Source organism: Gallus gallus, chromosome 1 (genome assembly GCF_016699485.2).
Source record: "Gallus gallus isolate bGalGal1 chromosome 1, bGalGal1.mat.broiler.GRCg7b, whole genome shotgun sequence".
NCBI classification, from domain to species: domain Eukaryota; kingdom Metazoa; phylum Chordata; class Aves; order Galliformes; family Phasianidae; genus Gallus; species Gallus gallus.
This window is the reverse complement of record NC_052532.1, coordinates 30,954,166-30,967,335: the sequence shown is the minus strand read 5'-3', so window position 1 is coordinate 30,967,335 and position 13,170 is coordinate 30,954,166. Positions and strand designations below refer to the sequence as shown.

Here is a 13,170-nt window from a genome sequence, read left to right as displayed (position 1 = left end):
CAAGACGGTGTCTGACATAGAAGGGCATATGAAGCACAGCTGTCACTGAATTCTTGCACGTGGAAAAAAAATGGTACCCAGCAACATTCATCAACACTTGTGAACATAGATGTAGACCAAACAGTGGAGGTCAGCACAGTGAGGTGGTCGGTGGTGCCTTTCAGCAATAGTAACAACATAAAACACAAGCCATGTTCTGGATGGTCATGAAGATTTTTATGAGCGCAGCATTCAGGCTCTTGTTCATCGCTGGCAAACATGCATTACTGATGTTTGTAACTGTCGAAAAACAATGTTTTGTAGCTGAGAGTTTGCTCTATCAAATACTGTTACTGTTACTATGCTATTTGCATTTGTTGTAGTTTTCCTGGAAATAAGTAGGAGGCATTACTTTTGGAGCAATCTACGTATCTGTCACATCTGTTCTTTCTCCTTTTTTCTTCAGAACAAATACCTCTGTTCCACCTTGTGTGCACTTGAGGTATACTGCTCTGTGCTTTTGTTAATAAAAGACGGAATGAGATCTATATGTTTTCCCCATTGACTAATAATTGCTGTGTCATCAACTTCAAAAGGACTAGTATTTAACCCTAAAATAAAACTGCAGAAGTTAATCCTTAAAATCTAATTAATAGACAAGGTCAATTAAGAAAACACTTTTCAAGCTTTAAATAATGCAGTTAAAATCACAATAAGCTGTTTAGCAGCTTCAAAATAGGTATTCTGTATGCCTCTTATCTCTGTAATTCTACCAAACAGTTTATGTTACTGACCAATAGTGTTACGTACAAAATGCATTATAAAATAATTTGTTTCCATGATTTCCAGAGAACTCATCTAGAATGAATTGTTTCAAATGAAAAAAGTTAAAAGTGGGCATGATTTTTCACTAAATTTTCAAAATAGCAACTGAAAAAAAGATTCTTTCTTTTTCACAACAGCTTTAGCTACCAAACCTTTCTATTTGCTTTCTGAACAAACATCTGAGAAAGATACCATATATTGCGTATAACACCATACTTACTTACATAACCCAATCAGAAACCTCCAAAGGACAGAAATCATGTCACACAGAAAACTCTGTAGAAGAATATGTTCCCTTGTAGTGATACTAACCTGCGATACCTGTTGCGTGTGCCTGTGAAGAACCATGATCCATCATGGGTGGTCTGACATCAGGTACTCCTTGCTGGCTAACACATTGATGTTCAATGAGTTTAACAGCAGTAAGTGCATCAGGCCCAAACATTTGGATGTCCATAGAAACCAGACACACTAACGTATCTGAAGTATTAAATGCAAAACCAAAAATACCATTAGGACAATACAAATGAGGCTAGGATGGTCTGATCTGCTTTAAAACTGTCCTGTGCTGAATGAAACCAAGTCTCTGTATGCTTCTGTAGATCTGTACTTAAGTTATTAATGGCATTTAAAAAGTTTAGCTTCCATAGTTACTAGCATAATGAATTTCTTGCAAACACAAAGAATTATTTTGGTAAAATTTACCACTGAAATATCCATCCCTAACCTGAGTGTATGCACATACATACAAACACGCACACATACACACAAAAGAAAGGCATATTTTTAATGACTGAACTTGACCTTTTCTAAAGTCTTTCTTCCTATATAAGTGAGAATAGTATATTTTGTCTTGCTTCTCTCTTACCTATGCTCTTCTCTACTTTAGAAATCTTTGTGCAGGCTACTTCTCCCATTTCTGTGAGCATGTATAGCACCTCAAGTGCTGAGATTACAAGCAGCACATCTGGTAGTGTGAGATGACATATGATCTCTTTGTAGGACTCTTGATCCACATATTCACAGATTAAGACACCATTATCTTCAGCCTTACAAAGATTTGCCAAGATTTCCATGCCTGAAAAACAAATACAAAATAGTTTAACAGCAATAATTGCCAATTCTAATATCACAACAAGAATAGCTTGATAACTTACCTCTCATTTTTAAAAATCTATCCCTTGACATGAGGCATTTTGTAACAGTGTGAAACATTAGATGAGTAGTTTTGAAATCAACAGGATCCAAGAGAAGCTGATAGGAAAAGAAAAGAAAAAAATCTATGACTAACACTACGCATATCATGCTATTAGTTCAGATCCTTGCATATGCATTTCAAAATATAAGATTCAAGAGTATTTAAATGCAGCACAGCTATATAACATTCAGGTTAACCCATTAGGTTTTTGTTTTGTTTTGTTTTTAATTTTAGCCAGCATTTTTAGCCCCCTCTTCCTTTCCTACTCTGAAGTAGCTGCCTAATTCATACTTTCCTAGGAGTAAGTAAGATAATCTTATTTCTGTAAAGTCAATGATATACTCAAATATTTGAGCATCCAACAAAGAACAGAACTTGAGTAAGAGCCATTCGTTTCCAAAGGCTACCACCACAACCCTTCACCCTGTTTCTATCCATTTCTACTTCCTGATCAGATCTCTCAAGACAATGAAATGTGTAATACTCTTTCTCATTTATGAGAAAGTGGATACACAGTAAATAAAAATAGCTTTTTCAGACAGCAGACCAATCCTTCAAGTCTCATTCTCTGGTATCTAGCCAATTAAATTAAATTTACTTGTTTTATTTTAAAATAATACAGTGCCTGAGCATATCTACTTGTAAAATCTGTATGATTTATGTGCACAATGATGACAGACTGAAACAGTTTATTTTATTACTTTCAAATCTCTTTGAAAAGAAAAGGATGCTTCATATCATTCAGGCAGTACACGCAGGGCCATAAGACCATCATACTAGTGTGCAATAGATGTGGCATAAAAACCTCTACCACCCCCTTTCCCAAACATATGATTTTTAATTTATAACTAAAGGAAGTACAAAGCAAATGAGCTTGTGCACAGTCTGCAGAATGTAACTGATTTCCCACCTCCCGCCTGTAAAGCTAAACTGAAAATCATGTAGTATGAACTTCCTACATAGCCCCATATCATCAGTCTTTTCCACACAAGTCCATTTAAACAAACTAATACACGCAGCCTTTATTTTACTTTGGGCTGTTTGCTATTTACATATTAAGAGAATGATTTATCTACTGTTTCATTCAGTGACCAAGGAAGAGCGATTTATTTAATTAACATTAAAGTAAAGCTTTTATCAAATGATATTTTAATTATTCTGTTTGGAAGAACATTACCTCTGCTGCAATATTTCCCAGCGTGTCAAGCCCCAACTGCCGTAGAGAAATAAAATGACTATGAGCAGAGAGTAGCAGGAACCGAAGACAAGTACGATTAGCTGCCAGAAGTTTAACATTTCCCTCTTCAAAAGAAAGATTACGTAAAATCACTGCAATCTGCAGTACCCTCTGCCCTTCAATATCATTAATGCCCAGTTTGCGAGGTGGATGAAATAAGGATTCCCAAATCCAATCTTCTGATGGAATATCTACAAAGGAAATAAATATATTTTACTCCTTCCTTTCCTATATTTACAAACACATACACATGTGATTTTAGTCAAGATTTCTCACCTTGAGATTTGCTTCTGTCAGAAATTAGGTCACGTACTTCAATATCCTCAACAATATCCCTCCAAAACTGAAGAAGAAATTAGAAATACACTTAATTTTTAATGGATTACATTTCTTAAAATACTATTTTTATTTCCATTACTTTAAAATAGTTTTGAATGGGAGAAAGTTTATTCTTTAAAAATTCCCCAGTACCTTGAGTTTTAACTTATCTAACAATAACACGATTTTTCACTCATGGAATGATATGAGAGATGGTTAATAGCTTACATTTAGAAACCTCTTTTTTTTTAACAAGCACCAGAAGTATGTGTTCATCATGAACAAACTCTACCCTGGATCTATATTGCTGATACATACACTGAAACTACACAGACAGTTTTCCACAAAAAAATTAGAAATTCAGCAGTAAGTGGGAAAAAAGTAGAAGTCATTTTCATTCACTTCCTGTAAGCAGTGAAGTCCTAAGGAAGATGACCCCTCTGAGTTTCAGTAAATCATAGCTCCTGCCACAAGTCCAGCACTTAAGATTTCTATCTGGAGAGACACGTTAAAGCTCCTGCGTTTTCCACATCACCTTAAATCAATGAAAACAGAATCGACAACAACCATCACATCAACACCAGTCTTATTCATAAAGTAAATCAGAACGCTTCAGCAGACTAGAATTCAAATTGCTTTACAGATATATGGTCGATCTGTAAATGGTTATGTTGCTAGAACTGCTGAAATAACAATCACTCAAGGAATCCAGTTTGCAAGCTAGTAAAAAAACATACACTCTAGTATATACTAATACAAATATATTTCGTAATGTATATGTTTCAATAAAAACATAAACTTTCCTATGACTAATGTATATATTCCCCACTCACCAATGAAATGCAGCTACTCTACTAGCCATGAACAAAAAATAAAAGCACATATAAATCTTGATTAAAAGGAAAGGATGGTACATCCAGCCAAACAGCAGGAAAAATTATGCTATGCAAATATAATTACTAGGTTACAGCACTCATACCAAGCTTGACACTATTATCTTCTTGAAAAAACAGAATACTACAGATTTTCTAAATTGAAAAGATTTTATTTTCCACTGCAATGCCAGTAAACGACACCCAAATGCTGTTTAGTAAAGAGGACTGCTTGCACAGAAAGGACTATTATCTCATTTTAGTAAAGACAAAAACAGCTACATAAAGTCTAACTTCCCATCATTTGTGACAAACAGATTTTTCAAGTTAATTCTGAGGCAACCATGAAAATTCAAAGACCAAGAAACAGAAGTAAAGTTTACTGAATGTACTTCATTTTGACCTGCCTTTCCTGAAACTTGTTCCATAAATGCTGTAAAGAGCACACAAAAAGTCTATCTCCTGGAAATGCATTAGTCGGTATATGCTTTCCTTTAGAATGCTTCCTTTTGGAAAAGACAGCAAGCTTCCAGATTCCACTGCTAAAGAAAAATCTTACAAGCTTTTGAAGATCAGCTGTTTAATCACTTAAAGATTTTATTTTACTTTAGTTTTAAGTGGGATGCTTGAAGTCTTAACCCAAACCTCTTTGGAAGAGGACAAAGTCAAAAACTGTCACGTTAAGAATGCTATCACACGTTAAAGGTTAAAATAGCATCACCATGTTTTGCTAGCCAAATCCTCCACTAATCAATCTTTTGCCACTCAATACTTCAGCTTATAGTCCAAAATGTAATGTTTAAAAACCTCTGGTAATAAAAAGTCTCAAACAAGCAAATTTCTCTGTCTACATAGCAAATCATAGAATTATAGAATGGTTTGGGTTGGAAGGGACCTTTAGGATCACCTAGTTCCAACCCCCTGCTATAGGCAGGGACACCTCCATCTAGACCAGGTTGCTCACAGCCTCATCCAGCCTGGTCTTGAGTCCTTCCAGGAAGGGGGCATTCACAGCCTCACTGAGCAACCTGTTCCAGTGTCTCACCACCCCCACAGTTGAGAATTTCTTTCTGATATCCAGTCATCTTGGACATGTTCTCAAAAGGATGGAAAATGAGGATATAAGCTTTTTGCAGATGAAGACACAACAGGTACTGCTGAAATTAAAGCCTCACAGTCCTAAAGATGAATACAGAAACACATTTCTGGATGAGTGCTCATCTAACCTAATACTTACACAACATTAACAGACCCACCCTACGTGCCTGAACAACTGAAAAACTCTCCCCTTCCTTAAGGAGCAGTCTGCAAAACAATTCTAGCTGTCAGGTCAGATAAGATTTTTGTTTTTTTCTTTTCCCCCCCAGAAAAGAACAGAACACAGCTTCTTTCTGTAAGTTAAAATGAGAGAGATACCAAGGTATCAAAGAAGGTTTACCTACAGTTATTTAACTGTTACTCTGAATTGTTTCATTATATAGCCTTGTTGTGAGCACAAGATGCTAACCATTCAAACTAGAGATTTTTGTGCCTCAGGATTACCTAAAACATACACATAAACCTTGTAATGTACTCAAAGCACACCAGAAGAACACGTGTGCCCCACCGCCTCAGATCCTCCATATCCAAGAAATCTGGAGGTCTCTTAAAGGTCTAAGGAGGAGAGCCTGTAAGATTAGACTTGAACATACATACAACATAACTTCAAAATTTATGAAGTACATGTTTTCTTCTTTCATGTTTATTTCTACATACACCATCACTGTGGATGATAATGCTCACACTCCCTTCAGTCTAGTCATTCATTCAAATAAGGCAGAAGAGCTTGTTTCGACATAGCGTATGGAAAAGAATCTAACTGATTCATTCATGACAGCTGATGATAATTCATCAGAGCGTTTAGGAAAATGCTATCGCAACCAGAAGGTCAGCAGTAAGTAATCCCTTGTTCTAGAACCAGCTGGGCTCTGGACTAGGAGAATATTCATTTCTTGTATCGTTTAATACAGCGACGTGAATATTGGTCTGTTCAGACAGACATGCACCAGTATGTTCTCGGAGAAGGTAAAAAATAAACAAAAACTCAGACAACATTATCCTACATCTTCCATTCAACAGGTCAGCAACTTAAACAGCTTAGCTAACCAGTAACATGTTCAAAAATTCAAGTACGTAAGGTAAAACCTAGGGTATCTGGTAATTGATGTTGCAATCTCAGAGATGGACAGCTAACTGTAGAAGGGACAGAATTTCCCAGGACTCTAGTTATTGGCAAGCGTTTTGCAGCAAATCCTGAATGTACAGATGGAAGCTTGATATGTTTTAATCACCATTCTGAGCTCCAATACACCTGAAGGCTTCACCCTACATAGCTGAGATCTGTTCTTCAATTACCAAAACCTTTAAAAAAAAAAAAAAAGAAGCCACAGTAGAGAAAAAAAGCATATAAACAAAGAATAGTATCTTGTTCTGAAAGTTATCCTCTGGAATACTTCTGAAATACAGATATTTCCATACCTAAGACAGACCTTCACATTGGAATAAAGCGTCCTGCTAGTAAATGATCGGGGGGGAAAAAAGGAAAACCAAAAGAAACCACCCTTCCTCTAACGCACTAGGGTTACCTCGGTGTTTGCCATCTTGTATACCTGAGTAAAGGTGTTGAGACATCTTAAGTTCAGAGTGAGATTGCAGCCTCTATTCCTTCTCTTTACACGGGAAGAGGGTCCTAAATCACCTTTTTTGGGTTTAAGCAGACTGGCTTGATTGCTCTCAGTCCATTCAACATTTGTTTCCTGCCTAGGCAGGAAAGATCCCTGAAAAGAATGGGGGGGAGCAGAGAATGACAAGGTGGAAAATAGAATTACATGATCTACATACAATGTTTGAGATCCACCTGTGAGAAAAGAACAAGACAAAACATGCCAGCTTTTTTTACTTTCCCAAAGAAAAGGCAAAAGTGGAAAAGGATGGGTTAGGTCAAGCTGTCTGGGCGCTCATTTTAAAAAAATATGGAGGCAAGAAAGCAAGCATCACAAGAAGTTTTTCTTCCCTACTATAAACTATGGATAGTTGCAGTTTGATACTACATATAAACAGAAATGAACAGAAAGGAAGCAAAAGTGTAGCTCTTTCCAACATTCTATATTTTAGTTTGAGATGATATTCTATATTTTAGTTTATTATGTAATTTGAATATAAAGCTAAAACTTGGAGGCAAACAAGTAACGCTTGGCTATGTGACATCCCGATGGTAAGAGATAATGGCCAGCAGTTAAGGAACTTGATTCACGTGCACATCTGATTACTGTCAGTAGACAAGTTCCTCTGGAAAAAGATGTACAAGATTACACAGAATTCAGTGAAAATCAGATTAACTAAATTTCTGTTCATAATAAACAACGGAGATTTGAGCCCACAAATCATGTAATGTAGCAGCAATCATGACCACTTATTGTCCAAGAAAAATAGTAGGGCAAGTGGAGCCAAGTCTGTGCTTAACAGCTTGATGAATCACTGAGAGAGAGAGAGGAGACATCTGAAACGTCCTTCAGGCATTTGCATTTGTAATTATCTCTCTCTTTCTACACATCATATGAGTCAGACTCAAAGAATAAATGCACAGGAGGTTAATGTTAAACTTATAAGAAGAAGAGAGTTGGACAACAAAATACAACTTTCAAAAAAAAAAAAAGAAAGAAAGAAGAGGAAGAAAACTGGAGAACTAAAGCATTTTGCAAAGCAATAAAGCACAAAAACAGCATGACAATGGACTTTGGAATTCCACAGCTAAGAACTCCAAGAACTTAAATAAGGACACACTGTCATTCCAAATAACTGGAGATTTAAGCTTAATGGCAGGAGCAGGAAACCTCAAAAGGAGCAAAAGCAACACACTAACACAGCTATAAAGGAAAACAGCAGGCATAATTAAAATGATATTCAAACTCTGACACTTAATGGAATGGAGACTGAGTACGTATTCGTGTTCGAGATACTTGATTTAGTTTAGAGGGAAGCACCGTACGAAGTGAGAAAGTATCCAGCACCACATAAAACTGAAATTATTACAAAATTGTTTGGAAAATTTGTAATGCAGTAATTGTATTGCAGGATTGGGAGAAAACAAATAAATAAAAATGGATTCTCTCGAAGTTTAGTATTAAATAAAGAAATACACCACTTTTCATCTTTACCTTCAACAGGACTATTAGTGGTGTCAGAGGATACAAGTAAAGATGCGCATCCCTTTGTCTGTATGACATTATCAGACTAGTAGACTGTTCTGAAAAATTCATGATACTACTGACAATTTACAAAGCTTCACAAAAATCAATGACAGCTTACCACGAATTGTGAAAAATGAAGTGGTTATATATAGAAAAGAGAAAACAGAGCAGCAGTAATAAAACATTGAACACACAGATATTTCTATTTGCTCCTAAAATGCTGACTAAGGAAAAAGACCAATAACATTTAACCTTTTTTGAACAGTAATTTAAAATAGTAATAAGATTAGAAGAACAAAAACTAAAGTTTATTTTAAGCAACTGTAAATTTGTTCTAAAAGCCATTTGAGAAAATTTTTAATACATAACTCTATAATTACTGCAAACACACACATAAAGATGTTGAAGTGCAGAAAGTAAAACCTCCTGTACAATCCACAGTTTGACGTTTATGTTTACATATTATAATAAGCAGAAGTACCTTAGAAAAAAGTGAGTTCAGTAATTGTAGCTACACAGATGACACATGAAATGTTCTAAACATGTGATCACTTGTATTTTGTACATTGCATTTGGAAAGCTATTTTCAGCTAACTAACACGAGGAGTTCCATATTTTTTTTTATTTTTTGCATAAAACAGACATACCAACACTTAAATTAACATTCATTTACCAACAACACAAAGTATCAGTTTCTCTAGGAATCCTGAATTTAACCCCAAGAATAATTTTCCCAAGTCCCGAGATTTCCTGTCTTTCTCCGCAAAACAAAACCAACAACCCAAACTCCAACAAATGAAAAAACCACTGATGTCTAAGGGTAATGTTTACAAGCTCAACAGAATTTCTATCAACTGAATTTCTATTAGCTTGGAATGCATACATTTGAAAAATAGCTGTTTCCCCCTACTTTCTATTCATCTCCACCCTTTCTATGTTTATGCCCTTTTAATTCGTAATTCTGCACTCTTCCTCTCCTAATAACTGTTTTTTGTTTTCATCTTCAGAGAAAATTCTGATCTGCTGCCATTACAGTGGAGAAACAAACTTGAAACAAAACCAAATGAACAACTGGCAGTAAAATAGAAACAAACCAACAAGAACTGTAAAAAAAAGGTAATGTGAACAGTGAAAGGAGGGAGCACACACTCAATAACCATTCTATTAACCTTAAAGGGATAGAAAGCAAATAAAAAAAACCCAAATGCACTGTATCCACCCTGCCAATCAAATATCTCCATTCTATGTCAGGAAGTTCCCATCATGCTTTCTGTTTTCTGTTTTAATACATTCACAGCTGCAGTACAAAACAAAGGACTTTCAGTAGTGGGGTGAAACAAATGCTTAAAGTGAGAAGTCATGAAAAATCCGGATTGTTGGCATTAGAGCTATTTTTAGATGTGGTGGTATGCTTCTAACATGCCTGCAGCAGTATTACACTACAGAGTGGTACTATACATATGTTGAATGCTCAAGAATAGACCTTGGAGAGTATCCAAGTTTGTTGTTAGTAAATCTTACTGCAGCTACAGTGGTTCTACTTAACACTCATTGAAAACATTTATCAGAACCATCTGCCCTTATCTGTCACAATTACTGAGATTTATATAATTAATGAACATATATTAAATTAGAATTCCGTGCAGTTTTAAATGTTTACAGATCTAAATGCAGTACTTGTTGCTGCTCTGGATCAGCAACAGTTTGTGACAGCTTAGGGTGAAGTCAAAACAGAAGTGCTAACTGCTTTAAGAAAGAAAAAGAAGAACCCCACAACCTCAGGAATTCCAGACATCGTTCTCAGTGGAAATAGAAACAAATAGTAGGAAGCATTATTTTCCACCTTTCTCTTCAGCACACTTAAACCACGTTTTCAAGTTCACACACTAACAAAAACTAATGCTTACCTTTTTTGTTTGTTTGTTTGTTTTGTTAACTTTATTTAGCAAATAATTCTTAGGGCATCTATTCATTGATATTTCAACAATATTTATCATTTAACTAATCCTACCGGTAGTCCAACTTTTCCCAAAATTGAGTTACATAAAAATGAAACAGAAGACAAATGGAAAGAGCTCCTAGTATTTCTCTATATAAAGACATTGGCAAGACAATTAAATGCATGAAAAGATTAAGAAATGGAGCAGAAAACTGTCTCCCAATCTGTAAATAACTCAGCAGCTCACTTTTTCATATTTTCATGTAACAACAGCCATACACTAGCAGAACACACTTTAAGCTGGCCTTCTTCTACCTCAGTCTCACAAATTTTCACCTGAAACTCTGTGTAAGGAAGCTGCTGTATACTGCAGTAAATACGGTGAAATGTCAAACTTCTTTCAACTACAGTACATTTCAGGCTCTCATTCACCTCGAAACGTTCATCTAGAATAAGGAGCAAGCATTTACACAAAGCAACCTCTCCTATATTTTTAACCTCATCTCATTACTAATACAGTACATCATGCCCTCTAGTGGAAAGATAAAAATGTCTTGTGCAAAAAAACTAACTGAAACAAGTACACATTCCTAACTTAATTAAATTTGCCTTATCTTCTCGTGTTATGGTCCTTATGTTCACAACTCAGAAGGTTGTTGCGTGTCTGTTTCTGTTATTTGTTTGTTGTTGTTTTTTAGTGATCACGGCAGTTTTAAATATTACCTTTTTAAATTTTTTTTCTGCTAAATATGTTGGATAATTTTCCTCTTCACACATCCGCTCTTATGAATTGAAACATGGAACTTCTTTATCCATTTACCTGCATCTACCTTCTCTAACTACTTTTCTTCCTGCCTATCCCAGCATTTTATGACAACCGTGACTTAGCGTTTTACTATATTTAAATGAAAAGAATGAAGTTGAGTAATTCCAGATATCTATGCTAGTACACCTTCTTTTTATTTTTTCTTTTTAGGATTTGAGACCCACCATATGCAGTTTAAAATAATTTAATATTCTTAAAATTACCTTAACAAAATCTCTATCAGTTTTCTCCTTCCATTCTTCTCCAAATACAGCAGAAAATGATCCTAAAGCTTTAAGCATAAAAAGCAGAATTCAGTAAGAAAAAAAAAAAAAAAGAGAGAGATTTGAACATTTTTTTAACTTTAACTAATCCACAAACCAAATAAAGATTCAACAACACTACAGGCTATTCTAGCATCTCATCTTCCTTCAAAGAATCCTGTACTAAATCAAATAAACCTGAAATTTCTCCAGTGATTTAATTATCTACTACTGCAGTTTTACAGTTTAAACAGAGAATAACCAGAAGAATTGACTGGTTTATGAATTCCAAAATAAATAAATAAAAACCATGCGAAAATTCTCTATAGCTCTTTTAAAGAAGACAAGTGTTCAGTTTTCAACCTTCCATGAACAACTATTTTCCACGTGCCCGGTATAAGCTGTAAATACTATTCCAGTAGTCAAGCGAATTCCCACTGCTGTTTTCTGAAAAGCAGAACAGTAGCATTGATAGTTTGACAGCACTCAGCTGAAAGCCAGTATTTAACCAGGAAGCCTAATGAGTGCTCTTGGATGTTTAATGGAGTCAGCACCACAGATTTTCTAACCATCACTGCTTGCAAGTAGCAGATAAGATTCAGCAATATTCTGTAATAAACTAATGGCAGGTAAAGCTACACTTTTATATAAAATATATAAATAAATATATATATATACACATTTTGGTTTGTAACGTATTTTGCTCAAAGCACTGAAACAACAAATCTCATTTCCAAGACTATTTCAGTTTTTACAGAACCCAAACCAGGGTTTAACGCAGCATTTCATACTGTAGATACTACATAAACATTGCAAACCTCTGGGACTGTTCTACTACATGCAGCATAACTGTCATCTCAAACTACTGAAGGGTCAGAGAAGGAACTGAAAACATTCTTGTTAACATTTCTTGTTACCTAGAAACAGTGCATTATAAATATTATCATTGTTAACACCTTAATTATAGACAAGCCAAGTCTAAAACCCACATTCACTTCAAATAAAATTAATCAGCTATCATTTACACCTGAAAATACTGTGACAGTATTTTCATAGTTTGCTATTACAGATTTCGTTTAATCATATAACTTGTCAAATTACCTTCAATATTTATAACATAAAAGCTTCATGCTCACAAGTACATAAACATCACCCTTCGTTTCCCCAGTTTGTCTTAAATAGTCTTCCTAATGCTGCTAGGACACTCAGAAGATGCAATCTCTAGAGGCATCAGGTAAGATAAAAATGAAGCTTTCTCCACAGGGAAAGAAAAGAGTAAGCCCCATTCCGTGCTTGCCGCTCCTCATCACTATCGTCACTCAAATATTTTTCAATGTAACTAGTGTAAGCACAGGGCAGCTAGGGACAAGCCTGTGCTTGGATTCCAATGTAAGAGCTTGAGAAAACACTGCCTACTTTTGCAAAGTCCAAGAAATTGTGAAATAAAAATACGAAATTTGATTATTACCAATTCCTAAATCCGTAACAGTTCCATCAGAGGAACA

At 35.3% G+C, this 13,170-nt stretch overlaps 1 protein-coding gene across 3 annotated transcripts in view; it reads right to left on the bottom strand.

Moving 5' to 3' along the window:
• The window catches only part of ARID2 (AT-rich interaction domain 2), a 108,436-nt gene that overhangs the window by 31,802 nt on the left and 63,464 nt on the right, over positions 1-13,170 (bottom strand). For 2 of the 3 annotated variants that reach the window (XM_004937552.5, XM_040702427.2), the window contains 7 exons: positions 11,627-11,694; positions 7,078-7,245; positions 3,516-3,582; positions 3,180-3,430; positions 1,962-2,058; positions 1,673-1,882; positions 1,117-1,284 (listed from right to left, as the gene is read on the bottom strand). In XM_004937552.5, coding sequence (XP_004937609.2) covers positions 1,117-1,284; positions 1,673-1,882; positions 1,962-2,058; positions 3,180-3,430; positions 3,516-3,582; positions 7,078-7,245; positions 11,627-11,694 — 1,029 coding nt within the window. The remainder of the gene's footprint in view (positions 1-1,116; positions 1,285-1,672; positions 1,883-1,961; positions 2,059-3,179; positions 3,431-3,515; positions 3,583-7,077; positions 7,246-11,626; positions 11,695-13,170) is intronic. The other variant, XM_416046.8, reaches the window with a different exon arrangement.